This window comes from Lethenteron reissneri, unplaced genomic scaffold, assembly GCF_015708825.2.
Source record: "Lethenteron reissneri isolate LAM-NWPU_2019-01 unplaced genomic scaffold, ASM1570882v1 scaffold_1866, whole genome shotgun sequence".
Classification (NCBI taxonomy): domain Eukaryota; kingdom Metazoa; phylum Chordata; class Hyperoartia; order Petromyzontiformes; family Petromyzontidae; genus Lethenteron; species Lethenteron reissneri.
In genome coordinates, this window is record NW_026891626.1 from 32929 (window position 1) to 60762 (window position 27834).

At 51.4% G+C, this 27834-nt stretch overlaps 1 protein-coding gene across 3 annotated transcripts; it reads left to right on the forward strand.

The window, feature by feature from the left end:
- The first annotated feature begins 700 nt into the window (after positions 1 to 700).
- LOC133339531 (serine protease 55-like) lies at positions 701 to 27834 on the forward strand. 3 transcript variants are annotated; one of them, XM_061547633.1, is made up of 12 exons: positions 701 to 841; positions 1883 to 1945; positions 3121 to 3177; positions 5046 to 5102; positions 8272 to 8307; positions 13203 to 13338; positions 14705 to 14889; positions 16244 to 16297; positions 17479 to 17614; positions 21952 to 22184; positions 24290 to 24399; positions 27061 to 27834. In XM_061547633.1, exons 1-12 carry the CDS (start codon positions 787 to 789, stop codon positions 27202 to 27204), a joined length of 1266 nt encoding a protein of 421 aa, XP_061403617.1. In that variant the 5' UTR covers positions 701 to 786; the 3' UTR covers positions 27205 to 27834. The 3 variants fall into 3 exon arrangements, with proteins under 3 accessions (XP_061403617.1, XP_061403620.1, XP_061403619.1); XM_061547636.1 differs by lacking the exon at positions 5046 to 5102; XM_061547635.1 differs by lacking the exon at positions 3121 to 3177.

The window sequence follows — 27834 nt, forward strand, 5'->3', positions numbered from 1 at the left end:
ACGTAGGTTAAGAAAGAAAACAAATACATAAAATCACGACGTTTTGGAGGCAACACAAGCTTCCGTCTTCAGGTGGAACCGTCACAGCAAAATTACTGTATCAAGAGATACGTCGTGATTCAATTGATTTGTTTTAATTTTTTTACCTACGTGACTTTACCGAAAAAAAACGAAGAGTATGCAAATACATATTGGCTTTGGTGGTCACGTTCATTTTCCTGGTGTTCGTATCGATGATGACGATGCTGTTGCCGTCTGCGTGTTTTTAAATACTTTATATTAAGTTCACTTGCTTGCTTGCGCGCTTGCGACCGTGCAAACCTTTCGGTCGTTTTTTAACCCACTTCCCGTGATCCAATCGAGCTGACATTTTCCACACAGACTCGTTGTGCGAGACAATTAATGTTTGTGAAGTATTTTTTCCTAAATTTGACACTGTTTAGGGAAAACAAATTAAATATTTAATTACCAATTGTTTAATACTGGCAGACAATCATCTGACCCATAGGTGGCAGCCATCTCAAGCCAGAGGACGAGAGGACTCTAGCCGCCACGCATATAAAGGATTTAGAGTGAAAAACTTTGTTTTTACGGGTTATACTTGTTAAATCCCTTATATTAACTTCACTTGCTTGCTTGCTTACCCAAGAAAAACAGAAATGAATAATACAATGAAACCGATGCCGCGCATATAAAGGATTTATAGTGAAAAACTTTGTTTTTACGGCTTAATTTTTTTTCTCTTTCCAGAATTCCTCGAGACATCTGCTTCTCAAGCGGGAAACCATGGACAAGTCACTGCTGCTGCTCTCCATCCTGTTACCGCACGTCCTGTGCCAAAGTAATTGAACTCGGCCGAGAACACCACTCGGCACTAGATTGGGGCGCCACGGTGGATAGGAAGATGTGAACTACCTCGTCTTGTATACAGGAGGTCGTGGGTTCGATCCAGACCCTAACGCCACGGTGGCTAGGAGATGTTAACTACCTCGCCTGGCAAACAGGAGGTCTTGGGGTCGATCTCGACTCTAACTCTATGATGGCTAGGAGATGTTAACTACCTCCACAGGTGTACAGGAGTTCGTGGGTTCGATCCCGACCCTGACGATGCCTGCTGCTGTATATTTGGAGTCTGTGTCTCTCTCTCTCTCATCATCACGGTGGCTAGGAGATGTTAACTACCTCGCCTGGTTAACAGGAGGTCGTGGGGTCGATCTCGACCATAACTCTGTGATGGCTAGGATATGTTAACTCCCTTATTATGTTCTTTCGGTAAAGTCACGTAGAATGGAAATAATAAAATAATAAAAATAAAACATAATAAAATAATATTATATGTATTATGTTTTATTTATTATTTTATTATTTCCATTCTACGTGACTTTACCGAAAGAACCAAGAAGATATATAAGTGTAGCGTCTAGTAGTGTGGTGTAAAGTAGTGTATAGCAATGTAGAATGTAGTAGTGCAATGTATAATAGTGTAGTGTGTAGTAGTGTAGTTTATAGTAGGGTATAGTGTAGTCTTCATAATCAACTTTTTGGGATTAGATCGCGTTATGTATAAATGTGTCGTAACCCTCCACCACCCGACACGGCCAATCAGCAATAAAAAGTGTCACGTTGACAAAAGACAAAATAGTTCACTGCTTTAGCCCCCACACCGGTGCAGTGTTGAAGCATGAAACCACAACATTTACAATTTGAGTTGTACGACGTTTCGCTGGTAATTGCATCCAGCATCATCGGGCAATTCGCCAGAATGGTGTAGTCTAAACAACAACGCACGGTGATACGGATGATTGGGAATGCCGACGATGCCTGCAAATCGACCCCCCCCCTCCCGGCCCCCCTTAACAAATCGTGTTTGATGTCACCGCAGCTACGACGACAGTGCCATCAACTCCACAGGTGCCCTTGACGACGCCGTTCATCATCAATAACTGTAAACACCGCTCCACATCATGAAACCTCCCTTTGCAAGCATTAACATATTAGGACAGATTTCGATTTAAAGCTTTTTTCGTGACTGCAGGGATTCATCTTCTTGGTTCTTTCGGTAAAGTCATCAAGTAGAAGGGAAAAAATAAAATAATAAAAATAAAACATAATAAAATAATTCTCACGACGTTTCGGCCACAACGCAAGCAGCCGTCCTCAGGTGGAGAACAGGTCTGTCGAGGAGACAGTCTTATTTTATTATTTCCATTCTACGTGACTTTACCGAAAGAACCAAGAAGATGGATCACACCTCGTTACGATGATTGGCTCTACCGGTCCTGGTCCATAGCCAATAGGGGAAGTCTATGGGCATGGCCCTGACGTCATGGGAAGGTGACAGCTGTAAGTAGAGGATTGGTTCTGCTGGCTTTAGCCACAGCCAATGGGGAGACGAGTCAGGGGCGTGGTCCCGGGAGCCTACGATGGAGTGTGGAAGATTCCATAGAGGCTAACCAGGATTGGTGGAAAGGTACCACGTGACCCGGGTATTAAAAGGGGTGGAAACGGACAACACGTGGTCAGATCTGGAACGAACGGAGGGTGAGGCCACGCTGGAGCAGGGTCCAGGCTGCCACGTGGTCCAGGCTGCCACGTGGTCCAGGCTGCCACGTGGTGCAGGCTGCCACGTGGTGCAGGCTGCCACGTGGTCCAGGCTGCCCACGTGGTCCAGGCTGCCACGTGGTCCAGGCTGCCACGTGGTCCAGGCTGCCACGTGGTCCAGGCTGCCACGTGGTCCAGGCTGCCCACGTGGTCCAGGCTGCCACGTGGTCCAGGCTGCCACGTGGTCCAGGCTGCCACGTGGTCCAGGCTGCCCACGTGGTCCAGGCTGCCACGTGGTCCAGGCTGCCACGTGGCCGCGCGTGTCTCTCTCTCTCTCCCGCTGTCTGTCAGCAGCGTGAAGGAGTAAGATGGGAGTGTTGTGAACGAAAGACAAATAAAGACCGGATTCTAGAAGTCGCTTTCACGACCTTTATTACAATAGTGTAGTGTGTAGTTGTGTAGTTTATAGGAGGGTATAGTGTAGTCTAAACAACAACACACGGTGATACGGACGACTGGCAATGCCGACGATGCCTGTGAATCGACCCCCTTAACAAATCTCGTTTGATGTCACCGCAGACACGTCAACGGTGGCAACAACTCCACAGGTGGCCTTGACGACGCCGCCCGTCACCGGTAACTGTAAACACCGTTCCGCATCATGGGACCTCCCTTTGCCAGCATGAACATATTAGAACAGATTTCACCCTTTCCGCCAATAAAACAGCAAACAGAATTCCACGTGCAAGGATTCATGCATTATCCACACACGTGCTCCGGTAATATATGTGTAATGTGAGGATATATCCGGGACGCTGACGGATCACAACTCGTCACGATGATTGGCTCTGCTGGTCCTGGTCCATAGCCAATGGGGGGAAGCCTAGGGGCGTGGCCCTGACGTCACGGGAAGGTGACAGCTGCAAGTAGATGATTGGTTCTGCTGGCTTTAGCCACAGCCAATGGGGAGACGAGTCAGGGGCGTGGCCCTGACGTCATGGGAAGGTGACATCTGCAAGTAGATGATTGGTTCTGCTGGCTTAAGCCACAGCCAATGGGGAGACGAGTCAGGGGCGTGGCCCTGACGTCATGGGAAGGTGACAGCTGCAAGTAGATGATTGGTTCTGCTGGCTTTAGCCACAGCCAATGGGGAGACGAGTCAGGGGCATGGTCCCGGGAGCCTACGATGGAGTCTGGAAGATTCCATAGAGGCTAACCAGGATTGGTGGAAAGGTACCACGTGACCCGGGTATTAAATAGGGGTGGAGACGAACAACACGTGGTCAGAACTGGAACGAACGGAGGGAGAGGCCACGCGAGAGCGGGGGTCCAGGCTGCCACGTGGTCCAGGCTGTACCACGTGGTCCAGGCTGCCACGTGGTCCAAGCTGCCACATGGTCCAGGCTGCCACGTGGTCCAGGCTGCCACGTGGCTGCGCGCGTCTCTCTCTCTCTTTCTATCCCTCTCACGCTGTCTGTCAGCAGCGTGAAGGAGTGTTGTAAAGAAAGACAAATAAAGACCGGATTCCAGAAGTCGCTTCCACGACCTTTATTACATATGCATGATGTAGCTGCTCACCCCCAGGTAACACATTGTCCTGCGGAGGGAGCTGGTAGGAACGTCGGGTTGCTCGGTCAATGGCCTGCAGGGTCAATGGCGGCGTGGTGGATTCCGCAAAAATGGCCGACTGTGAGGGCGGGCACAAGCCGGCGTGAGTAGGTGAAACGTTGAGTTTTATAAGGGCACCACGGGGTGACCAGCCCCTCCCCACCCAGCCCCACCCAGCCCCTCCCCATCCTCCCCTCCCCACCCAGCCTCACCCTCCCCACCCAGCCCCACCCTCCCCACCCTCCCCACCCAGCCCCACCCTACCCTCCCTACCCACCCCCTCCCTCCCCACCCAGCCACTCCCTGCACGACGGACAGACACAATAATCCCCTGTGGGCTGGTTTAACCAGGAGGTTCCTACCAGTATTATTTTATCTTTCTACGTGACTTTACCGAAAGAACCAAAGAGTAATTCCTGCAGTCACGAAAGCTCCAAATTAAGTGTGATTGTAAATGTAGTAGTGGGTTTATTCTCCAACACACACACCGCTTCGTGCTGAACTAAGTAACTAATTGTGTCGTCTTGTTTACACGACGACCCCGTTACTAATTGTCTGTGTGGTTGGGTGGTGGCGGGTTTAACGACGTATTTATATTAACGCCGTCTAACCCAAACAATTCTATATTATGGATGACATTGGTCGCGAAGGCCTACGTGTTGAACTGTAGTGGTGTAGCGTCTAGTAGTGTGGTGTATAGTAGTGTATAGTAGTGTAGAATGTAGTAGTGCAATGTATAATAGTGTAGTGTGTAGTAGTGTAGTTTATAGGAGGGTATAGTGTAGTGTAAACAACAATATACGATGATACGGACGACTGGCAATGCCGACGATGCCTGCAAATCGACCGCCCCCCCCCCGGCCCCCCTTAACAAGTCGCGTTTGGTGTCACCGCAGACACGTCGACGGTGGCAACAACTCCACAAGTGCCCTTGACGACGCCGTCCATCACCGGTAACTCTAAACACCGTTCCACATCATGGGACCTCCCGTTGCCACCATGAACATATTAGATCAGATTTCACCCCTTCTGGCAATAAAACAGTGTCGTTAAGATGTTTACACAGCAAACAGAGTGCCACGTGCAAGGACTCATGCATTATCCACCCCCAGGTAACACATTCCTGCGGAGGGAGCTGGTAGGAACGTTGAGTTGCTCGGTCAATGGCCTGCAGGGTCAATGGCGGCGTGGTGGATTCTGCAAAAATGGCCGACTGTGAGGGCGGGCACAAGCCGCCGTGAGTAGGTTAAACGTTGAGTTTTATAAGGGCACCACGGGGTGACCAGCCCCTCATCACCCAGCCCCACCCCTCCCACCCCCCACCCAGCCCCAGCCTCCCCACCCAGCCCCTCCCCACCCTCCTCACCCAGCCCCTCCCCATCCAGCCCCACCCTCCCCACCCTCCCCACCCTCCCCTCCCAGCCCCACCCTCCCCTCCCAGCCCCTCCCCACCATCCCCACCCAGCCCCTCCATCCCCACCCAGCCCCTCCCTGCACGACGGACGGACACAATAATCCCCTGTGGGCTGGTGTAACCAGGAGGTTCCTACCAGTAAAATATCCACTACGTAGCAAGTCAGTGGGGGCCTTACAACAGGAAAGACGTCTCAACAAATAGTAGTAGATTTTTACCCTTTAAACTGGTACAACACTGACACCTTTATACAAGGCATCATGTTTGCAATAACCACAACACAAGCAGTCAAATTGCAAACAAAAAGAAACAACTCTGATGATGATAATGATATGCACTGTCCTTGAAGTTGATTGGTCCACACCCGAGACAGCTTTTCTTAGAGCCTAGTCTCCATTGGTGTGTATATCATTATCATCATCAAAGTTGTTTATTTTTGTTTGCATTTTGACTGCTTGTGTTGCGGTTATTGCAAACATGATGCTTTGTATAAAGGTGTCAGTTTTGTACAAGTTTAAAGGGTAAAAACCTACTACTATATTTTGTCACTGGTAAAGGAGGTCTCATAGTGACATCTCAACAAGTCGGTGCTCGTCGCTTGATGCTTTGTTGTTGCTGTTGTTGTAATCACTGACGCAAACGTCACGTTAACTCGAATTGTGAATGTTGTAGTGGGTTTACTCTCCAATATACACACACACCGGTCAGTGCTGAACTATGTAACTAATTGTCATGTTGTGTTTGCGTGACTCACCCTTACTGAATGTAAATGTTGTAGTGGGTTTACTCTCCAATACACACACACACCGGTTAGTGCTGAACTAAGTAACTCATTGTCAGTGTTTGTGTTCACGTTACAAACCCCTTACTGAGTGGCTGTGTGTGTCGGGTGGTGGCGGGTTTAACGACACATTTATATTTGACGCGATCTAACTCCAACAAAAACTTCTGCTATGGATAATATCGGTCGCGAAAGCTTTCTACGAAGTCCTAGATTTGAAGCTTTCGTGACTGCAAGGATTCATACTCTTATGTTTTTTCGGTAAAGTCACGTAGGTAAAAATTAAAATGAATAAAAGTAGCAGCAGCCTCAGCCGCACCAACCTCACAACAATAATACAAAACTCCGATCCAGGTGCCTACCTTAGTAAGTTGCAGGAGGCTCAGACGACGTCGTTGGAGGCACACCTATTTATTAACACCAACGTATTTACAGAGCCGGGGATACACACAACACTTGAAGGGGTATCGGCCCCTTCACCCGTCTAACAGGGAGACCCAACGTCTAACCCGGCTAGCCTACTCCCAGGTCCTCCACTACGAAGCTAAGGGAGGCTATCTATCCCAGCCCTGGTCAAGCTGGGATTCCCGGCACCCTGAGTCTCCAGACCGGCTCTTACAAGAACATCAGTCTGGGCTCTCGGGGCCACGCCACCGGCTTGCCCTAGTCGGTCCTGACAAGGACAGCGAGCCAGGGGAGCTCCGGGGCCTATTCTAGCTGGTCTTCACTCTTCGCTGGTTAAAGCTGACACTCGACCTCGAGCCCTCTGGCTCACCACCTTTTATAGCACTTGGCCCCCGGGAGGGTCCCGTGGGGGATGCAGGTGCGGACGTCGATGTAAGCACCTCCTCTGTGTACGGCCCTAACCACGCACCTTGTGTTTGTTAGCCATTCGTGCCAATACGCCTTTACAATTACACCGCTACATATACAAGAACGGGTCTATTAGAATTTCTCTTTTACTTGATACAGCAATCGTGCTGTGACGGTTCCACCTGAAGACGGAAGCTAGTGTTGCCTCCGAAACGTCGTGATTTTTATTTTACTTTTATTGATTTAAATTTTTTACCTACGTGACTTTCATAATCAACGTTTTTGGGTGTTAGATCGCGTTATTTATAAATGTGTCGTAACCCTCCACCACCCGACACGGCCAATCAGTAAAAAAGTGTCACGTTGACAAAAGACAAAATAGTTCACAGAATGGCGAATTGCCTGATGATGCTGGATGCAATTACCAGCGAAACGTCGTACAACTCAAATTGTAAATGTTGTGGTTTCACGCTTCAACACACCGATGTGGGGCTAAAGCAGTGAACTATTTGTCTTTTGTCAACGTGACACTTTTTAAATCGTTTATATTAAGTTCACTTGCTTGCGTGCTTGCTTGCTTTCTTAGGACCGTGCAAATCTTTCGGTCGTTTTTAACCCACTTCCCGTGATCCAATTGAGCTGACATTTTCCACACAGACTCGTTGTGCGTGACAATTAATGTTCGTGAAATTTTTTTTCCAAAATGTTACACTTTTTAGGACAAATTTTTTTATTTAATTACCAATTGCTTAATGGTGGCAGACAATCATCTGACCCATAGGTGGCAGCCATCTCAAGCCAGAGGACGAGAGGACTCTAGCCGCCACGCATATAAAGGATTTATAGTGACAAACTTTGTTTTTACGGGTTATACTTATTTACTGATTGGCCGTGTCGGGTGGTGGAGGGTTACGACACATTTATAAATGACGCGATCTAAACCCAAAAACGTTGACTAAGAACAATATTGGTCGCGAAAGCCTGCTACCACGTGCTAAACCTACGTGACTTTACCGAAAAAAACAATTTTTACGAAGTGTTCAACTGGTAATCATCGTTTTCATCGTCGTGTTGGAACGGGATCGGTGGTTAATGCGACGTTTGTGCTTCACAGATTCTACGACCATATCGACGACGACAGCGCCACTCGGTACGCGCTGAGGAAGACGCACTGACATAGTCGTAGACCCAAGGCCGTAGCCATGGGGTCAACATTGGGGGGGGGGGGGCAAATCTTCTAGGGGTTCTGGGGGTCCCCCCCCCCAGAAAAAAACCTACATTTTAAAACGAATTTTCTGTCTGAAATATTAAAAAATTTACTAACGCATAGGGTGGACTTTTTTATTTTACAATAATGTCTAATAGTGTATTGTAATACATTTCTTTGTTAATATTTATTTTTTTACCTTTTCTTGTTTCATTGAGATTAGGGATTAATAAAGTACAACCATAACCACAATCATATAAACAGACATCGATTTTATAGCAAATTCTATGGTTCTCTGTGTGAGTCTATGGGTCTCTGTGTGAGTCTATGGGTCTCTGTGTGAGTCTATGGGTCTCTGTGTGAGTTTATGGGTCTCTGTGTGAGTCTATGGGTCTCTGTGTGAGTCTATGGCTCTCTGTGTGAGTCTATGGATCTCTGTGTGAGTCTATGGGTGTCTGTGTGAGTCTATGGGTCTCTGTGTGAGTCTATGGGTCTCTGTGTGAGTCTATGGCTCTCTGTGTGAGTCTATGGGTCTCTGTGTGAGTCTATCGGTCTCTCTGTGAGTCTATGGCTCTCTGTGTGAGTTTATGGGTCTCTGTGTGAATCTATGGGTCTCTGTGTGAGTCTGTGGATCTCTGCATGAGTCTATAGCTCTCTGTGTAAGTATATGGGTCTCTGTGTGAGTCTATCGGTCTTTGTGTGAGTATATGGGTCTCTGTGTGAGTCTATGGGTCTCTGTCTGAGTCTATGTGTGTGAGTCTATGGCTCTCTGTGTGAGTCTATGGCTCTCTGTGTGAGTCTATGGCTCTCTGTGTGAGTCTATGTGTGTGAGGTTATGGGTCTCTGCGTGAGTCTATGTGTGTGAGTCTATGGCTCTCTGTGTGAGTCTATGTGTGTGAGTCTATGGGTCTCTGTGTTAGTCTATGGCTCTCTGTGTGAGTCTATGGCTCTCTGTGTGAGTCTATGGCTCTCTGTGTGAGTCTATGGCTCTCTGTGTGAGTCTATGGGTCTCTGTGTGAGTCTATGTGTGTGAGTCTATGGCTCTCTGTGTGAGTCTATGTGTGTGAGTCTATGGGTCTCTGTGTGAGTCTATGGCTCTCTGTGTGAGTCTATGGCTCTCTGTGTGAGTCTATGTGTGTGAGTCTATGGGTCTCTGTGTGAGTCTATGGGTCTCTGTGTGAGTCTATGGCTCTCTGTGTGAGTCTATGGCTCTCTGTGTGAGTCTATGGCTCTCTCTTTTTTTACGATCAGAGGAAACAAGAAGATGCTTGGTGTAGTCGGCACTTTTCTTCGTTCATCATTTAGTTTTTTCCATTTTTTTTTCAATGCTTTGCTTTAAGAGCCCCCTTTTAAACGAAAGATTTCACAAAAGATGTCACGCTCTGCTCTCCTTCTTACCCCTTCCCCTCTCTCTCTACCACCCCCCTCTTTCTACCCCCTCTCTCTACCCCCTCTCTCTCTACCACCCCCTCTCTCTAACCCCCCCTCTCTCTACCCCCTTTCTCTACCCCCTCTCTCTCTACCCCCCCCTCTCTACCCCCCTCTCTCTAACCCCACCCCCCCTCTCTCTACCCCCTCTCTCTACCCCCTCTCTCTCTACCCCCCCCTCTCTCTCTACCCCCTCTCTCTACCCCCTCTCTCTACCCCCTCTCTCTACCTACCCCTCTCTCTACCCCCTCTCTCTATCCCCCTCTCTCTCTACCCCCCCCTCTCTACCCCCCTCTCTCTACCCCCCCCCCTCTCTCTACCCCCTCTCTCTACCCCCTCTCTCTACCCCCTCTCTCTACCCCCCCTCTCTCCCCCCTCTCTACCACCCTCTCTCTACCCCCTCTCTCTACCCCCCCCTCTCTCTACCCCCCCTCTCTACCCCCTCTCTCTACCCCCTCTCTCTACCCCCCCTCTCTCTCCCCCCTCATCTCTACCCCCTCGCTCTCCACCCCCTCTCTCTCTACCCCCTCTCTCTACCCCCTCTCTCTACCCCCCCTCTCTCTACCCCCTCTCTCTACCACCCTCTCTCTACCCCCCCTCTCTACCCCCTCTCTCTAACCCCCCTCTCTCTACCCCCTCTCTCTACCCCCCCTCTCTCTACCCCCCCTCTCTACCCCCCTCTCTCTACCCCCTCTCTCTACCCCCCCTCTCTACCCCCCCCCTCTCTACCCCCTCTCTCTACCCCCCTCGCTCTAACCCCCCCCTCTCTACCCCCTCTCTCTACCCCCCCTCTCTCTACCCCCTCTCTCTACCCCCCCTCTCTACCCCCTCTCTCTACCCCCTCTCTCTACCCCCCTCTCTCTACCCCCCCTCTCTCTACCCCCTCTCTCTACCCCCTCGCTCTAACCCCCCCCTCTCTCTAACCCCCTCTCTCTACCCCCCCTCTCTCTACCCCCTCTCTCTACCCCCCCCCCTCTCTCTACCCCCTCGCTCTACCCCCTCTCTCTCTACCCCCCCTCTCTCTACCCCCTCTCTCTCTACCCCCTCTCTCTCTACCCCCCCCCCCTCTCTACCCCTCTCTCTCTCTACCCCCTCTCTCTACCCCCTCTCTCTACCCCCCCTCTCTCTACCCCCCTCTCTCTCTACCCCCCCCCCCCTCTCTACCCCCCCCCCCTCTCTCTACCCCCTCTCTCTCTAACCCCCCCCCCCCCTCTCTACCCCCTCTCTCTCTCTACCCCCTCTCTCTACCCCCTCTCTCTACCCCCTCTCTCTCTACCCCCTCTCTCTCTAACCCCCCCCCTCTCTCTACCCCCTCTCTCTCTACCCCCCCCCTCTCTACCCCCTCTCTCTCTCTACCCCCTCTCTCTACCCCCTCTCTCTACCCCCTCTCTCTACCCCCCCCCTCTCTCTACCCCCTCTCCTCTACCCCCTCTCTCTACCCCCCCCTCTCTCTACCACTCTCTCTCTACCCCCCCCCCCTCTCAACCCCCTCTCTCTCTCTACCCCCCTCTCTCTCTCTACCCCCCTCTCTCTCTCTACCCCCTATCTCTACCCTCTCTCTACCCCCCCCTCTCTACCCCCCCCCACCTCTCTCTACCCCCTCCTCTCTCTCTACCCCCTCTCTCTACCCCTCTCTCTACCCCCCCCTCTCCTACCCCCCCCACCCTCTCTCTACCCCCCTCTCTCTCTACCCCCTCTCTCTACCCCTACCCCCCCTTTCTCTACCCCCCCCCCCTCTCTACCCCCTCTCTCTCTCTACCCCCTCTCTCTACCCCTCTCTCTACCCCACCCTCTCTAACCCCCCCCCCACCTCTCTCTACCCCCTCTCTCTCTACCCCCTCTCTCTAACCCCCCCCCTTTCTCTAACCCCCCTCTCTCTCTACCCCCCCTCTCTCTACCCCCCTTTCTCTCTACCACCCCCTCTCTCTTACCCCCCCCCTCTCTACCACCCTCTCTCTCTCTACACCCTCTCTCTACCCCCTCTCTCTACCCCCCCCTCTCTCTACCCCCTCTCTCTCTAACCCCCCCCCCTCTCTACACCCTCTCTCTCTACCCCCTCTCTCTAACCCCCCCTCTCTCTACCCCTCCCCTCTCTCTAACCCCCTCTCTCTCTACCCCCCCCCCTCTCTACCCCCTCTCTCTCTACCCCCCCCCCCCCCTCTCCTACCCCCCCTCTCTCTACCCCCTCTCTCTACCCCCCCCTCTCTCTACCCCTCCCCCTCTCTCTACTACCCCCCTCTCTCTACCCCCCTCTCTCTCTACCCCCTCGCTCTACCCCCTCTCTCTACCCTCCCCCTCTCTCTACCCCATCTTTCTACCCCCTCTCTCTAACCCCCCCTCTCTCTACACCCCCCTCTCTCTACCAACCCCCCTCTCTCTCTACCCCCTCGCTCTAACCCCCTCTCTCTAACCCCCCCCCCCCACCTCTCTCTAACCCCCTCTCTCTACCCCCTCTCTCTACCCCCTCTCTCTTCCCCCTCTCTCTACCCCCTCTCTCTCCCCTCCCTCTCTCTACCCCCCCTCTCTCTACCCCCTCTCTCTACCCCCTCTCTCTACCCCCTCTCTCTACCCCCCTCTCTCTACCCCCCTCTCTCTACCCCCTCTCTCTCTCTCCCCCCTCTCTCTACCCCCTCTCTCTACCCCCCCTCTCTCCTACCCCCTCTCTCTCTACCCCCCCCCCTCTCTACCCCCCCCCTCTCTCTACCCCCCTCTCTCTCTACCCCCCCTCTCTACCCCCTCTCTCTCTCTAACCCCCTCTCTCTACACCCCTCTCTCTACCCCCTCTCTCTACCCCCCCTCTCTCTACCCCCTCTCTCTCTACCCCCCCCCTCTCTCTACCCCCCTCTCTCTCTACCCCCCCCCCCTCTCTACCCCCTCTCTCTCTCTACCCCCTCTCTCTACCCTCTCTCTCTCTCTACCCTCTATCTCTACCCCCTATCTCTACCCCCTCTCTCTACCCCCCCCCCCTCTCTCTACTCCCTCTCTCTACCCCCCCCCCCTTTCTCTACCCCCCTCTTTCTACCCCCTCTCTCTATCCCCCCCCTTTCTCTACCCCCTCTCTCTACCCCCTCTCTCTACCCCCCCCCCCCTCTCTCTGCCCCCCCTCTCTCTACCCCCCCCTCTCTCTACCCCCTCTCTCTACCCCCTCTCTCTAACCCCCTCTCTCTGCCCCCCCTCTCTCTACCCCCTCTCTCTACTCCCTCTCTCTACCCCCTCTCTCTCTACCCCCTCTCTCTCTACCCCCCCCCCCCTTTCTCTACCCCCTCTCTCTACCCCCACCCCTCTCTCTACCCCCTCTCTCCCTACTCCACGTCTCTCTATACCCCCTCTCTCTACCCCCTCTCTCTCTACCCCCCACCCCTCTCTCTACCCCCTCTCTCCCTACTCCACGTCTCTCTTACCCACCGCAGACGTAGTTCACTTCCACAATGGCAGCGGCACCTTCGCCTCGACCGACTTCGTGCCGAGCGACCGAGCCGTCGAGTTCTCGTTTGTCATCCACACGGTGGCGCCCTACGTCATCAAGGTCAAGTTCGAGTGGCTCAAGTATGTATCGTTGTTGTTGTTGTTGTTTACTATGATTGGTGTTCCCCATTGGAAGCTCATTTGCCAGTAGCAAAATATGATAATAGTTTTTTTTACCCTTATATCTGGCAACACAAATGACACTTTTTTTTTTTACAAGGAGTCATGTTTGCGTTGACCACAATACCTGCAGTCATAATGCAAACAAAAAACATAACTCTGATAATGCATGCACTGTCCTTGAAGTTGATTGGTCCACACCCGAGACAGCTTTCCTTAGAGCCTAGTCTCACATGGTGTTGGACCAGATGGCCGTCTGTGAGGGCGGGCACAAGCCGGCGTGAGTAGGTTAAACGTTGAGTTTTATAAGGGCACCACGGGGTGACCAGCCCCTCCCCACCCAGCCCCACCCCTCCCACCCAGCCCCACCCTCCCCACCCAGCCCCTCCCCACCCTCCCCACCCAGCCCCTCCCTCCCCTCCCCACCCAGCCATTCCCCACTCTACCCACCTAGCCCCTCCCCACCGTCCCCTCCCCACCCAGCCCCTCCCCACCCTCCCCACCCAGCCCCTCCCTCCCCTCTCCACCCAGCCCTACCCCTCCCATTTTTGGATGCACGACGGACGGACACAATAATCCCCTGTGGGCTGGTGTAACCAGGAGGTTCCTACCAGTATTAGCCACCAGGTGTCGTCTTTAGCTACAGTGTCTTCCTGTCAATCATCCTTTAACTGACTTGTCTCTCGTTAACCACGTGTCGTCTTTAGCTACAGTGTCTTCCTGTCAATCATCCTTTAACTGACTTGTCTCTCGTTAACCACGTGTCGTCTTTAGCTACAGTGTCTTCCCGCCAATAACCATTGAACCGCCAATCTTGACTTCATTTGATGGCCAGCAGACAAACAGCTGCTGCTGGTGCTGATGATGATGTTGACGATGTTGGTTGACAGCTCCCTCGAGGAGAACCGGCGATGGTCATTGGCCCGAAGCGTCGTCCACATTGATCTAGTTAGTTTAAAAGGCCTCGTGACGACGACGACGAAGATGATGATGAAGATGCGGGTGACCGTCTGGCAGAGGTCGCAAACGGGTTTTGATTCCTTACCCGTACCCGTACCCGGCCACACCAGGGTCACAAATAGGTACCCGTCCCCGTACCCGGCCGGGTACAGGTTCCCGTTCCCTACCCGTACCCGTACCCTACCCGAAATGAGTGACAAACGGTGACTCACCAGTGACTCACGGCCTACCCGTACCCGTACCCGGCCGCACCAGGGTCGCAAACTTCTACCCGTACCTGGCCGGGTACGGGTATTGGGTAGGGTACGGGTATCGGGTACCTGGTTGCGACCTCCAACTTTCTACTCCCCTCCCACCCCACCGACAGCCTCATGAACCACTCGTCGTGCGTGAACGAGAGCCTGACGGTGCTGGACGGTGAGCCCGGCAGCGGTGACCCGGAGTCCCTGGTCGTTCTGTGCGGCACGGGGCGCGGATCCGTGCCGCCCCACAGCCTCAAGTCGACGGGGCAAAGCCTCAGCCTGGTGCTCAACTCCACGGGGCCCCTGGAGGGTAACTTAGTGGTGGCGGTGGTGGCGGTGGTGGTGGTGGCAGTGATGGTGGTGGCGGCGGTGGTGGTTGTGATGGTGGTGGTGGTGGCGATGGTGGTGGTGGTGGTGGTGGCGGTGGTGGTGATGGTGGCGGTGGTGGTGGTGGTGGCGGTGGTGGTGGTGGTGGTGGTGGTGGCGGTGATGGTGGTGGTGATGGTGGTGGTGGTGGCGGTGGTGGCTCTGATGGCGGTGGTGGCGGTGGTGGCTCTGCTGGTGGTAGTGGTGGTGGTGGCGGCGGTGGCGGTGGTGGCGATGGTGGCGGCGGTGGTGGTGGCGGTGGTGGCGATGGTGGCGGTGGTGGCGGTGGTGGCGGTGGTGGTTGTGTCAGCACGACACTGTCACGGGGACAGAGATGATGTCAGCAGTGGCTATCGTTACCCCAATCACTACTCCTATCACTACCACTATCACTATGACTATCACTACCACTATTGCTACTCCTATCACTATGACTATCACTACCACTATCACTATGACTATCACTACCACTATTGCTACTCCTATCACTATGACTATCACTACTCCTATCACTACCACTATTGCTACTCCGATCGTTACCCCAATCGCTACCACTATCACTACTCCTATTACTACCCCTATCACTATCACTACCACTACCCCTATTACTACCCCAATCACTACCCCTATCACTACCCCTATCACTACCACTATCACTACCCCTATCACTACCCCTATCACTACCCCTATTACTACCCCAATCACTACCCCTGTCACTACCCCTATCACTACCCCTATCACTACCCCTATTACTACCCCAATCACTACCGCTATCACTACCCCTACCACTACCCCTATCACTACCCCTATCACTACCACTATCACTACCCCTATCACTACCCCTATCACTACCCCTATTACTACCCCAATCACTACCCCTGTCACTACCCCTATCACTACCCCTATCACTACCCCTATTACTACCCCAATCACTACCGCTATCACTACCCCTACCACTACCCCTATCACTACCACTATCACTACCCCTATCACTACCACTATCACTACCCCTATCACTACCCCTACCCCTATCACTACCCCTATCACTACCACTATCACTACCCCTATCACTACCCCTATCACTACCCCTATTACTACCCCTATTACTACCCCTATCGCTACCCCTATAGCTACGACTATCACTACCGCTATCACTCGGGATCGAACCCACGGCATACCAGGCGAGGTAGTCAACGTCTCCTAGCGCCTTGATGTCACTGACTGGCTCCTGTCAAATGGACCGACGGATGAAAGTGATTTACTAAAGCTCCACGTTTTCTCTCTAAAATCTCCCTAAGGTCGTGGATTCAACGTCAGCTACCTGTACGTTGCTGCGACACGGACCAACCAAGGTGAGTGAGGAGCTTACCATCGAGAATGAACAATTAATGACGGTGATATCGGTAGACTACAAGAATGCAGTCCTGTTTTCCTATAATGTGGCGGCGGTAGTGGTTGCGTTCCTGACGAACACCAATGCTATGGACAGAATGACGTTGTAATAGTAAATAATATATAATTTAGGGGGTATACAGGGCAGTCTGCGATAGCGTGTGAGATGATGCGTAACACAGTGCCGGAATATAGACCAAGTAGCATCTAGAAGCATCCAGTGGCATCCCAGTGTCTCGTGTGATGATGATGATGACGATGATGTTGATGACGATGATGACGACGATGATGACGATGATGATGACGACAATGATGATGACGATGATGATGATAATGACGATATGATAATGATGATGATGACGATGATGATGATGACGATGATGATGATAATGACGATATGATAATGATGATGATGACGATGATGATGATGACGATGATGATGAGGACGATGATGATGACGATGATGATGACGATGATGATGATGATGATGACGATGATGATGACGATGATGATGATGACGACGATGATGATGATGACGATGATGATGATGACGATGATGATGATGATGACGATGATGATGATGATGACGATGATGATGATGATGACGATGATGATGACGATGATGATGACGACGATGATGATGATGATGACGATGATGACGACGATGATGATGATGATGACGATGATGATGATGACGATGATGATGATGATGATGACGATGATGATGACGATGATGATGATGACGATGATGATGATGATGACGATGATGATGACGATGATGATGATGACGACGATGATGATGATGATGATGACGATGATGACGACGATGATGATGATGATGACGATGATGATGATGACGATGATGATGATGATGATGACGATGATGATGACGATGATGATGATGACGATGATAATGATGACTATGACGATGATGATGATGACAAAGCATGCCAATAAGTTACTTAGTCAAGCACTAACTGGAGTGTATGTTGGACAGTAAAAGTCCACAACAATTCCAGTTAATGTGACGCTTGGCCGGTAATTAACAACAACAAACAGCAGCAGCAGCAGCAGCTTCGTCAGGTGACCGGACAGCGAGCCTTCATGTTGAACTGCCTCGTTCTGGTTTCCCCTCCTGCAGACTGCGGAGTGGAGACGGGGGGGTGGGCGAATCCGTGGTCCGCTCTGCTCTACCTGGGAGCGAGCAATCCTGTGTGCGAAGCCACTCTCATCAGCCCACAGTGGCTCATCACCACTGCCTCGTGCTTCAATAACAGGTGAGCTTCAATATAACATTTTAACAGGACCCTGCGGGGTGGGCTGGTAGGAACGAACAAATGAATGGCTATAATAAAATGAAATGGCGGGGGTACGATACGAAGGGAGAGTTTGAGGCCTAGTTCTAGGCTTTAGGCCTAGCTGTAGGCTTTAGGCCGCTGTGAGTTAATTTTTAATTGAAATGGTTTTATTTAAAACTATCTCAGGGAATTATAAGGGAATGTTACACTTGTTTAGCCAGGAAAGCCTCACTGAGTGTAAAGGTTTTTGTAGGGTCCTGCCAAGTGTTTGCAGTAGGGGGCGATGTTGCTACACCTAATCGGACATCGGACGGACGGACGGACGATATAATCTATTGTAGGCGGGTTCACTTCGTTCCTACCAGTATAACATTTGAGCTATAATACATAATTTGAGCTATAATATGACAGGTGAGCTCTAAGGATGGATCATATGCAGGCTGGCCCAAATGTTTCTAACTGCCAAAAATGTTCCATTCAGGGGTTCCACGTTTTACAAGTGTGATAAAGGTCCTACATACTATTAACATTCCCTCCCTTTGTTAATTCTACCCCCTACCCCCTCCCTTTGATGCTGATAATCCTGCATAATGCACGGGCATAATATGACTTTGAAACCCCCCCGCCCACCTCCTACGCATTTTCCATGAATATGCTAAATTCCTCTTGATATGCACGTTCTTTTGTCAAGGCGCTCTTCTTGCACCCCCAACCCAGCTTATATAGACGCTCCAAGCTTGGCAGTGTCTCATTCTTCACCTGAAGACGGCTGCTTGCGTTGTGGCCGAAACGTCGTGAGAATTATTTTATTGTGTTTTATTATTTTATTATTTTATTACTTCCCTTCTACGTGGTGACTTTACCGAAAGAACCAAGAAGAAAAAAAGGAGTATGAAAGGTCGTTGAGGCGACTTCTGGAATTCGGTCTCTTATTCACTTTTCATTACAGCTCTCCCTCACGCTGCTGACAGGCAGCGTGAGGGAGATAGAAAGAGAGGGAGATGCACGCAGCCACGTGGCAGCCTGGACCACGTGGCAGCCTGCACCACGTGGCAGCCTGGACCACGTGGCAGCCTGGACCACGTGGCAACTTGGAGCCCCGCTCCCGCGTGGCCTCCTGCTCCGTTCGTTCCAGTTCTGACCACGTGTCGTTCATCTCCACCCCTATTTAAGACCCGGGCCACGTGGTACGTTTCCACCAATCCTGGTTAGCCTCTATGGAATCTTCCAGACTCCCTCGTAGGCTGACGGGACCACGCCCCTGACTCGTCTCCCCATTGGCTGTGGCCAAAGCCAGCAGAACCAATCATCTACTTGCAGCTGTCACCTTCCCGTGACGTCAGGACCACGCCCCTGACTCGTCTCCCCATTGGCTGTGGCCAAAGCCAGCAGAACCAATCCTCTACTCACAGCTGTCACCTTCCCATTACGTCAGGGCCACGCCCCTAGGCTTCCCCCCATTGGCTATGGACCAGGACCAGCAGAGCCAATCATCGTAACGAGTTGTGATACGTCAGTGAGCCGGATATATCATCACATTACACAAGCATAGAGAAGGGAGGGCATGACTGTGGCCCAGAATACCCGAAGCTTCGTGTGGAGTGACAGACCGGATAGCTTCCACACAGCGTTACACAGCCGATGAAAATTCAGAATAAGACTGTCAAACCGGAGCTCTTCATGTGCACACTGCTCAGGTATGGAAAACTCTCCACTCTCTCCACAACTGCCCCATCACCAATTGGGAGTTGTGGGGGTGGAGTGTCCGATGGTACAAAATACCCAGGCAGGTGCTTAGTTTTGGTGGGGCTGATGGTAAGGCCCCAACTCTTCGTGGCAAGCTCCAGGTTCAGCAGCAGCACCTCCAACTCCTACTCTCAGCCAGCCAGAACACCTCATCTGTCAGCCAGCATCTCTGCGAGGTGTACCCAAATCAGCCATTGCAGCTGCATGAGCCACAGTCCTAAATATTGCCCATTTCCCCTCAGCATCAGGAGGAGGGAGGGATGATGCCAACCCGGCTGCAAGCGATGATCAACTTCTCGCTTGCAACTTTCATCAGCTAGCTGAGATCAGGCCACTGTGTTTTAAATGGGATCCTATATGGAGCTGATCTGGCCCATGCCTTCCAATCACCCCAGTCAAGGTGCCAGCATCATGACCAACTCGGTCATTAAAGTTACCCAACAAGATGACTGTAGCCTGAGAAGCCACTAGAGTCAGCACCTGTGATTGGAGGTTATCGAAGGCATCTGACTCATGGGCCTTGCCTGCATCCCTCCACTGATGTTCATCTTCGGTAGGGGCATAAGTAACCACCACCACTAGTCCTCGCCTCTGGTTGATGGGAAGGCGAGCCCACAGTAGCCTGGGGCTTACAGCTTCCCACACCTCACTGCCACGCTCCCACGCCCCCTTCATTCTTTGGTTCAAAAGAAGAGCCACTCCCTGTTGTTTGGCAGTCGTCTGCACCGAGTAGAGGACTGTCCCCCCTCATGGTGACTGGAGCAAGAGCCAGTCCACCCGACCTGAATACAACAGAGACCCAGGCAGTACCGTTCCAGCTCCCGGAAAAGGAGTAGCAGCCTCTCCTCTGCAGTGAGCATTCGAACATCAAGTTCAAGTACATTTATTAGGCATAGCCTTGTGAGCCATTCGGCTCTTGAATCGGGTGCAACCGCAACAAACAAAAAACATGAACAAAAAACATCTTAAAGTGAATATGTGACTGAGTGCAAACAGAAAATCCAAGAAAAGACAGCAAAATATTGCAGAAAAATTACCGTTACACACCAACGCTATGTGCAAAAATCTCAGTGGAATGCAAGTCAAACAACAACAACAACCACAAGACAACTTAGATTAAGGCCATCAGTCTAACTCTGTACTACAACAAACAAACATGGCCAAACCAATACACTATTCCACGTGGCTACCCGCAGTGGCTTTTTGCCGTTTCTGGATAAACCCCGAGGGTGTGGAATCAGTCTCCTGGCTCCGCCAAATGGGGTTTGGCCAGGAGACGTCATAGAGGCCTGTACCTCCGGGGCTTCTGGCACAAGCTGAGTCACATTTTGAACACGTTTTGTAGTGGTTCTTGTGTTGAAGGTGGAGGGGTTACCAGGCCTTTTCAAACGTCCCTCCTTTTGACGCTGTGGTGGCTACAAGCATCATGATGGGAAAAAGCTGAGTTTCGAATTGGCCATTCCCTCCCTGGCATTGCTGACATCCATCGCAGCGTTGCAGTCAGGCACCAAGCGAGGAGGTCAGGGGTTGAGACAGACACACACACGAGCAGAAGAAGACAGCGACAAAGATCCCCCGTATAGCCTGTAACAGACTGTAGGGGCAAGTGCTGTTAGCGAGCACCTATGAAGGCCGGCACGGCACACGAGTGGGTGAGTGGCCAACACCAAGCCCGGCCGCCTTTGTCTCCCTATTGGCGATCTTTACACATCGCACCAAGTACTCATCTGAGGCACACACCTACATCAACAACAACAACCGCCATTCGCCACTAAGTGGCGGTGACGTCACCACGACGCTTGTGCCAGGCCAAGTGCACCTTGAGGCTACCACGTGAAGTGTCGAACGCCCGCTGGCAGGAGGTCACGGGGCAGACCCAGCAGGTGCCACGGGTCGACTGACCGAGATGACCGAGATGACTGGCTGATGCACCACCTGTGCCCCCTACACACAGACACACACACAGACACACACACAGACACACACACACAGTGACACACACACACACACACAGACACACCCACAGTGACACACACAGACACACACAGACACAGACACACAGACACACACACAGACACACACACAGACACACACACACAAACACACACACAGACACACACACAGACACACACACACAGACACACACACACAGACACACACACACAGACACACACACACACACAGACACACAGACACACAGACACACAGACACAGACACACAGACACACACACAGACACACACACACAGACACACAGACACACACACACAGACACACACACAGACACACACACACAGACAGACACACACACACAGACGCACACAGACACACACACACAGACACACACACAGACACACACACAGACACAACACACAGACACACACACAGACACACACACACAGACACACACACACAGACACACACACACAGACACACACACACAGACACACACACAGACACACAGACACACACACACACAGACACACACACACAGACACACACACAGACACACTCTTCCGAATTGTCACCGGCGGACAACGTGACTGGAGCGTCTCAATGTTCTCGCTGCAGGTCTTTGATTCCGGGCGACTGGCTCGCCGAGTTCAACAACAACACTGGCTACACCAACTACAGCCTCGGGAGCATCGCTCAGCACCCCAAGTTCAACGCCTCCACGTGGGACTATGACGTGGCCCTGGTGCGCCTGGTCACCACCGTCAGCCTGTCGGACCAGATCCGGCCCGCGTGCCTGCCCCACCGTCTTCAGCAAGTGCCTCTGCCGGGCAAATCCTGCTCGGTCAGAGGTAGCAAGCGTTTTGTGTCCGTTCGTCCCATCGTTCATCTGTCACTGCCTCTGTTTGTATGTCCCTTCATCCGTTCGTTCGTTCATCTGCCACTCCCTCTGTCTGTCAGTCCATTCTTTCGTTCGTTCCTTCGTCCATCTGTCATTCCCTCTGTTTGTCATTCCCTCCATTCGTTCCTTCGTTCATCTGTCACTCCCTCTGTCTGTCATTCCCTCCGTTCGTTCCTTCATCCATATGTCACTCCCTCTGTTTGTCATTCCCTCCATTCGTTCCTTCGTTCATCTGTCACTCCCTCTGTTTGTCATTCCCTCCATTCGTTCCTTCGTTCATCTGTCACTCCCTCTGTTTGTCATTCCCTCCAATCGTCCCATCGTTCATCTGCCACTCCCTCTGTCTGTCATTCCCTTCATTCGTTCTTTCGTTCATCTGTCACTCCCTCTGTCTGTCATTCCCTTCGTTCATCCCTTCGTTCATCCCTTCGTTCATCTGTCACTTCCTCTGTCTGTCATTCCCTCCATTCGTTCCTTCGTTCCTCTGTCACTCCCTCTGTCTGTCATTCCCTCCATTCGTTCCTTCGTCCATCTGTCACTCCCTCTGTATGTCAGTCCATTCTTTCGTTCGTCCCTTCGTTCATCTGTCACTCCCTCTGTTTGTCATTCCCCCCATTCGTTCCTTCATTCATCTGTCACTCCCTCTGTCTGTCATTCCCTCCATTCGTTCCTTCGTTCATCTGTCACTCCCTCTGTCTGTCATTCCCTCCATTCGTTCCTTCGTTCATCTGTCACTCCCTCTGTCTGTCATTCCCTCCATTCGTTCCTTCGTTCATCTGTCACTCCCTCTGTCTGTCATTCCCTTCGTTCGTCCCTTCGTTCATCTGTCACTCCCTCTGTTTGTCATTCCCTCCATTCGTTCCTTCATTCATCTGTCACTCCCTCTGTTTGTCATTCCCTCCATTCGTTCCTTCGTCCATCTGTCACTCCCTCTGTCTGTCATTCCCTCCATTCGTTCCTTCGTTCATCTGTCACTCCCTCTGTCTGTCATTCCCTCCATTCGTTCCTTCGTTCATCTGTCACTCCCTCTGTCTGTCATTCCCTTCGTTCGTCCCTTCGTTCATCTGTCACTCCCTCTGTTTGTCATTCCCTCCATTCGTTCCTTCATTCATCTGTCACTCCCTCTGTTTGTCATTCCCTCCATTCGTTCCTTCGTCCATCTGTCACTCCCTCTGTCTGTCATTCCCTTCGTTCGTTCCTTCGTTCATCTGCCACTCCCTCTGTTTGGCATGCCCTTCGTTCGTTCCTTCGTTCATCTGACCCTTCCTCTGTTTGTCCATTCTTTCGTCCGTCCATCCTTTGGTCCGTCCGTCCCTTCATGCGTCCGTCCCTCCGTCCGGTTTCTGTTTGCCCCGTTTGTCTCTCGCTCGCGTTAAACGCCTTCTGCGGTTCGGGAAGCACTGCATCGGATCGCCGCTAGAGACGCGAACGCGAGAGAGTGGCACACAGTCGGCCGCCTATTGTGGAGGTCATCATCATCATCAGCAATGGGGGAGGGGGGGGGGGTGGAGAAAAATTTAGTCGGCCCAGGGGAGAGCTTTGTGGTGGCCATCCAATCCAGACTCCAAATATACAGCAGCAGCAGCAGGCATCGTCATGGTCAGGATCGAACCCACGACCTCCTGCACACCAGGCAAGGTAGTTAACATCTCCTAGCCACCATGATGATGAGAGAGACCCAGACTCCAAATATACAGCAGCAGCAGCAGGTATCGTCAGGGTCGGGATCGAACCCACGACCTCCTGTATACCAGGCGAGGTAGTTAACATCTCCTAGCCACTGTGATGCTGATGATGATGGTGAGAGAGACACAGACTTGAAATATACAGCAGCAGGCATCGTCAGGGTCGAGATCGAACCCACGACCTCCTGTATACCAGGCGAGGTAGTTAACATCTCCTGTGAGACCGGGTGGCTGGGAATCAAACCTGCCGTGCAATCCGCTCCGTCAACCACCCCACCCCCGTTCCAATGGCAACAGTAACATTTGACGTGAAATGGATTGAATGTAACGATCTTGACCGAACGTCGTGTGTTGTGTGTTTGGTGTCCAGGTTCCGCCGTTTCAAACCGCGTGAGCATCATGGAGCAGAGTGAATGCCAGGTCGTGTTCAACGCCACGGTGACCAGCAGAAAACTCTGTGCCTCCTACGACATGTGTGGGGTAAGCGGAGATGCCCTGGGTGTGTGTGTGTGAGTTTAAATCGAAGGACGCTGCTGCTGGGCAATTGGAGGCAGTCGCCCTCCTGCAAGAACGGAGGGCAGAGGAGCGATGCTCACAACAACGAGTGGAGCGCCGGGCGGGCTAAACGGGAGCAAGTTGGCACAGTAGGGGGGTATAGCTTGGTGTGGTGCATCTACCAGTCATCTCAGTCAGGCAACCCATGGCACCTGCTGGGGTCTGTCCCGAGACCTCCTGCACCTAGCCTGGCACAGTAGGGGGGTACAGCTGGTGGTGCATCTACCGGTCATCTCAGTCAGCCAACCCATGGCACCTGCTGGGTTCTGTCCCGAGACCTCCTGCACCTAGCCTGGCACATAAGTCAGCCAACCCATGGCACCTGCTGGGTTCTGTCCCGAGACCTCCTGCTACCGAGCCTTCGATTTTCACGTGATAGCCTCAAAGTGCACCTGGCCTGGCACAGGCGCCGTGGTGGCGTCGCTTAGTCGCCAATCGAATGAAGTGATGTCTCATGATTCCATGGTCTTCTGAGACCGTACATTTGTAGGACAGCTCTAGAACACAAGCGACGCACGCGTGGCGCAGATGTCGCGTAAGTTTCACACGGAGTCGGCTTTCTTGACCAATATGATCCGTTATAATACAAATGGCCGTGCCAGGCCTTAATAGGCAGTGCTGCTGCTGCTGCTACTCGCTGCTAACAGCACTTGCCCCTGCGGTCTGTTAGAGGCTACCTGGGGGACCTTTGTCTTTGTGTAGCTGCTGCTCGCTACTTACAGCACTTGCCCCTGCAGTCTGTCAGAGGCTACATGGGGGACCTTTTTGTGTAGCTGCTGCTGCTACTCGCTACTTACAGCACCTGCCCCTGCAGTCTGTCAGAGGCTACCTGGGGGACCTTTTTGTGTAGCTGCTACTGCTACTCGCTACTAACAACACTTGTCCCTGCAGTCTGTTAATATCTTCTTGGTTCTTTCGGTAAAGTCACGTAGAGTGGAAATAATAAAATAATAAAAATAAAACATAATAAAATACAATTCTCACGACGTTTCGAGAAGACTGTCTACTCGACAGACCTGTTCTCCACCTGAGGACGGCTGCTTGCGTTGTGGCCGAAACGTCGTGAGAATTATTTTATCATGTTAAATTTGTCAACCCACCCCCAAACTTAATTTGGAGCTTTCGTGACTGCAGCAATTACTCTTTGGCAAACTCCAATAAAATTAACCCGTAAAAACAAAGTTTTTCACTATAAATCCTTTATATGCGTGGCGGCTAGAGTCCTCTCGTCCTCTGGCTTGAGATGGCTGCCACCTATGGGTCAGATGATTGCCTGCCACCATTAAGCAATTGGTAATTAAATATATTTTTTCCTAAAAAGTGTCAAATTTTGGAAAAAAAATTTCACGAAAATACATTGTCACGCACAACGAGTCTGTGTGCAAAATGTCAACTCGATTGGATCACGGGAAGTGGGTTAAAAAACGACCGAAAGATTTGCACGGTCGTAAGCGCGCAAGCAAGCACGCAAGCAAGCGAACTTAATATAAAGGATTTAAAACTACACCCGGCGTCAGGGTTGGGATGGAACCCGCGACTTACACAACCTGCCACGCGAATCACAAATGAATAATTTCTGAATCACACATACACAGCCCAACCTCATGACAGAATCAGAAGCAGGATATTTATTTATACTGGAGGAATCCGATGAGCTACGAATCTCGTTTCCACAGATATCCAGTATTTCACAGATCACGCCCTGACTCAGCTAAGCCAAATTTTGAAGCCAGAAAAGCCACCAAAAAAACTCACTGAAAACGTCCCCTCGAGAGCTGTGAGCTGTGCCAACGGTAGGAGGTGGTGTAAAGCCAAACTAATCTCACGTGGGGAATGCTGCACGTGATTAAGACTCGAATTAGAGACGCCATCTGTGGTCACTGTAACAGTAGAGTACAGCAAATGCAAATAGCGTCCGTATAATGTGCACTGGCAATTGTAAAAGCTATGTGCAGCACCTCCAACTTACTTAATTTGGAGCTTTCGTGACTGCAGGAATGACTCTTTGGTTCTTTCGGTAAAGTCACGTATAAAGAGAAAGTAAGAAATTAAATACTAGCATACGACGTTTCGATTGCAACACAAGCAATCATCATCAGGTATAAATGAAATAGAAACGCAAATCTAGTAGACTTATACATGTAATGTAATGCAACAGAGAGTCGGATAACACAACAGTCAACACCCTACCTGGTCGATTACGTTCTTCCTGAGAAAGCTAAATTTGAGAGAGAGACATAACACAGAACCAGAGACATATAGACAGACAAATAAGCAGAGACAGATATCACAGAGATACATAGAGACACACACATAAATGAAATAGAAACACAAATCTGGTATACTTAGAAATGTAATGTAATGCAACAGAGAGTCGGATAACACAACAGTCAACACCCTACCTGGTCGATTGCGTTCTTCCTGAGAATGCTACATTTGAGAGAGAGATCAAACACAGAACCAGGGACATACACCTCGTGTGCCCACACTTTGCCGGCCTTCATAGGCAGTGCTGCGACTCGCTCCCCACAGCACTTGGCCCCCGACAGTCTTGTTAGTTAGAGGATCTGTGTCTCTGTCTTTCAGGAACACACTTCGCCGCTGCTCTGCAAGGAGGTGGATGGGCGACAGTACGTGACGGGAGTGGGTGGACGTGGATCCTGTGGTCCGATCTCGACGTTCAACAGGGTCTGGAGGGTCCTGAGCTTCATTAACCAAACCATCTACTGAAATCAATAACGTCATTTACTTGATACGGCTGTCGTGGCTGTGACGGTACCACCTGAAGACGGAAGCTTGTGTTGCCTCCGAAACGTCGTGATTTTTATTTTATTTTTAATTTTTAATGTTTTTACCTACGTGACTTTACCGGGAAAAAACCCCTAAGAATATGAATATTAATAACGTCTTCAGAGAAACACTCGGGGTATGCAGGAGGGAGGGGAGGGAGTTGGCGTCTCTCTCATCATCACAGTGGCTAGGATATGTTAACTGCCTCGCCTGGTGTACAGGAGGTCGTGGGTTTAACCCCGAACCTGACGATGCCTGCTGCTGTATATTTGGAGTCTGTGTCTCTCTCTCTCTCATCATCATCACGGTGGCTAGGAGATGTTAACAACCTCACCTGGTATACAGGAGGTCGTGGGTTTGATCCCGACCCTGACGATGCCTGCTGCTGTATATTTGGAGTCTGTGTCTCTCTCTCTCCCGTGGTCGCGTGGATTTTTTCTCCGGGTCCTTTGGGGTTTTCTCCTCCACATTTAGGATCAATGTCACGGCATTTAGAGTATTTGGCTTCTGCAAGAAATGTCCACACGACGGCGTTGATCTTCTTGGTTCTTTCGGTAAAGTCACGTAGAA

Bases quoted from the DNA above. Each gene is read 5' to 3' on its own strand.
- LOC133339531 (XM_061547633.1), top strand. From the start codon at position 787: ATGGACAAGTCACTGCTGCTGCTCTCCATCCTGTTACCGCACGTCCTG. The intron at 14,890-16,243 runs GTAACTTAGTGG...AATCTCCCTAAG, and splicing joins CTCCACGGGGCCCCTGGAGG to GTCGTGGATTCAACGTCAGC. The intron at 22,185-24,289 runs GTAGCAAGCGTT...TTTGGTGTCCAG, and splicing joins CAAATCCTGCTCGGTCAGAG to GTTCCGCCGTTTCAAACCGC.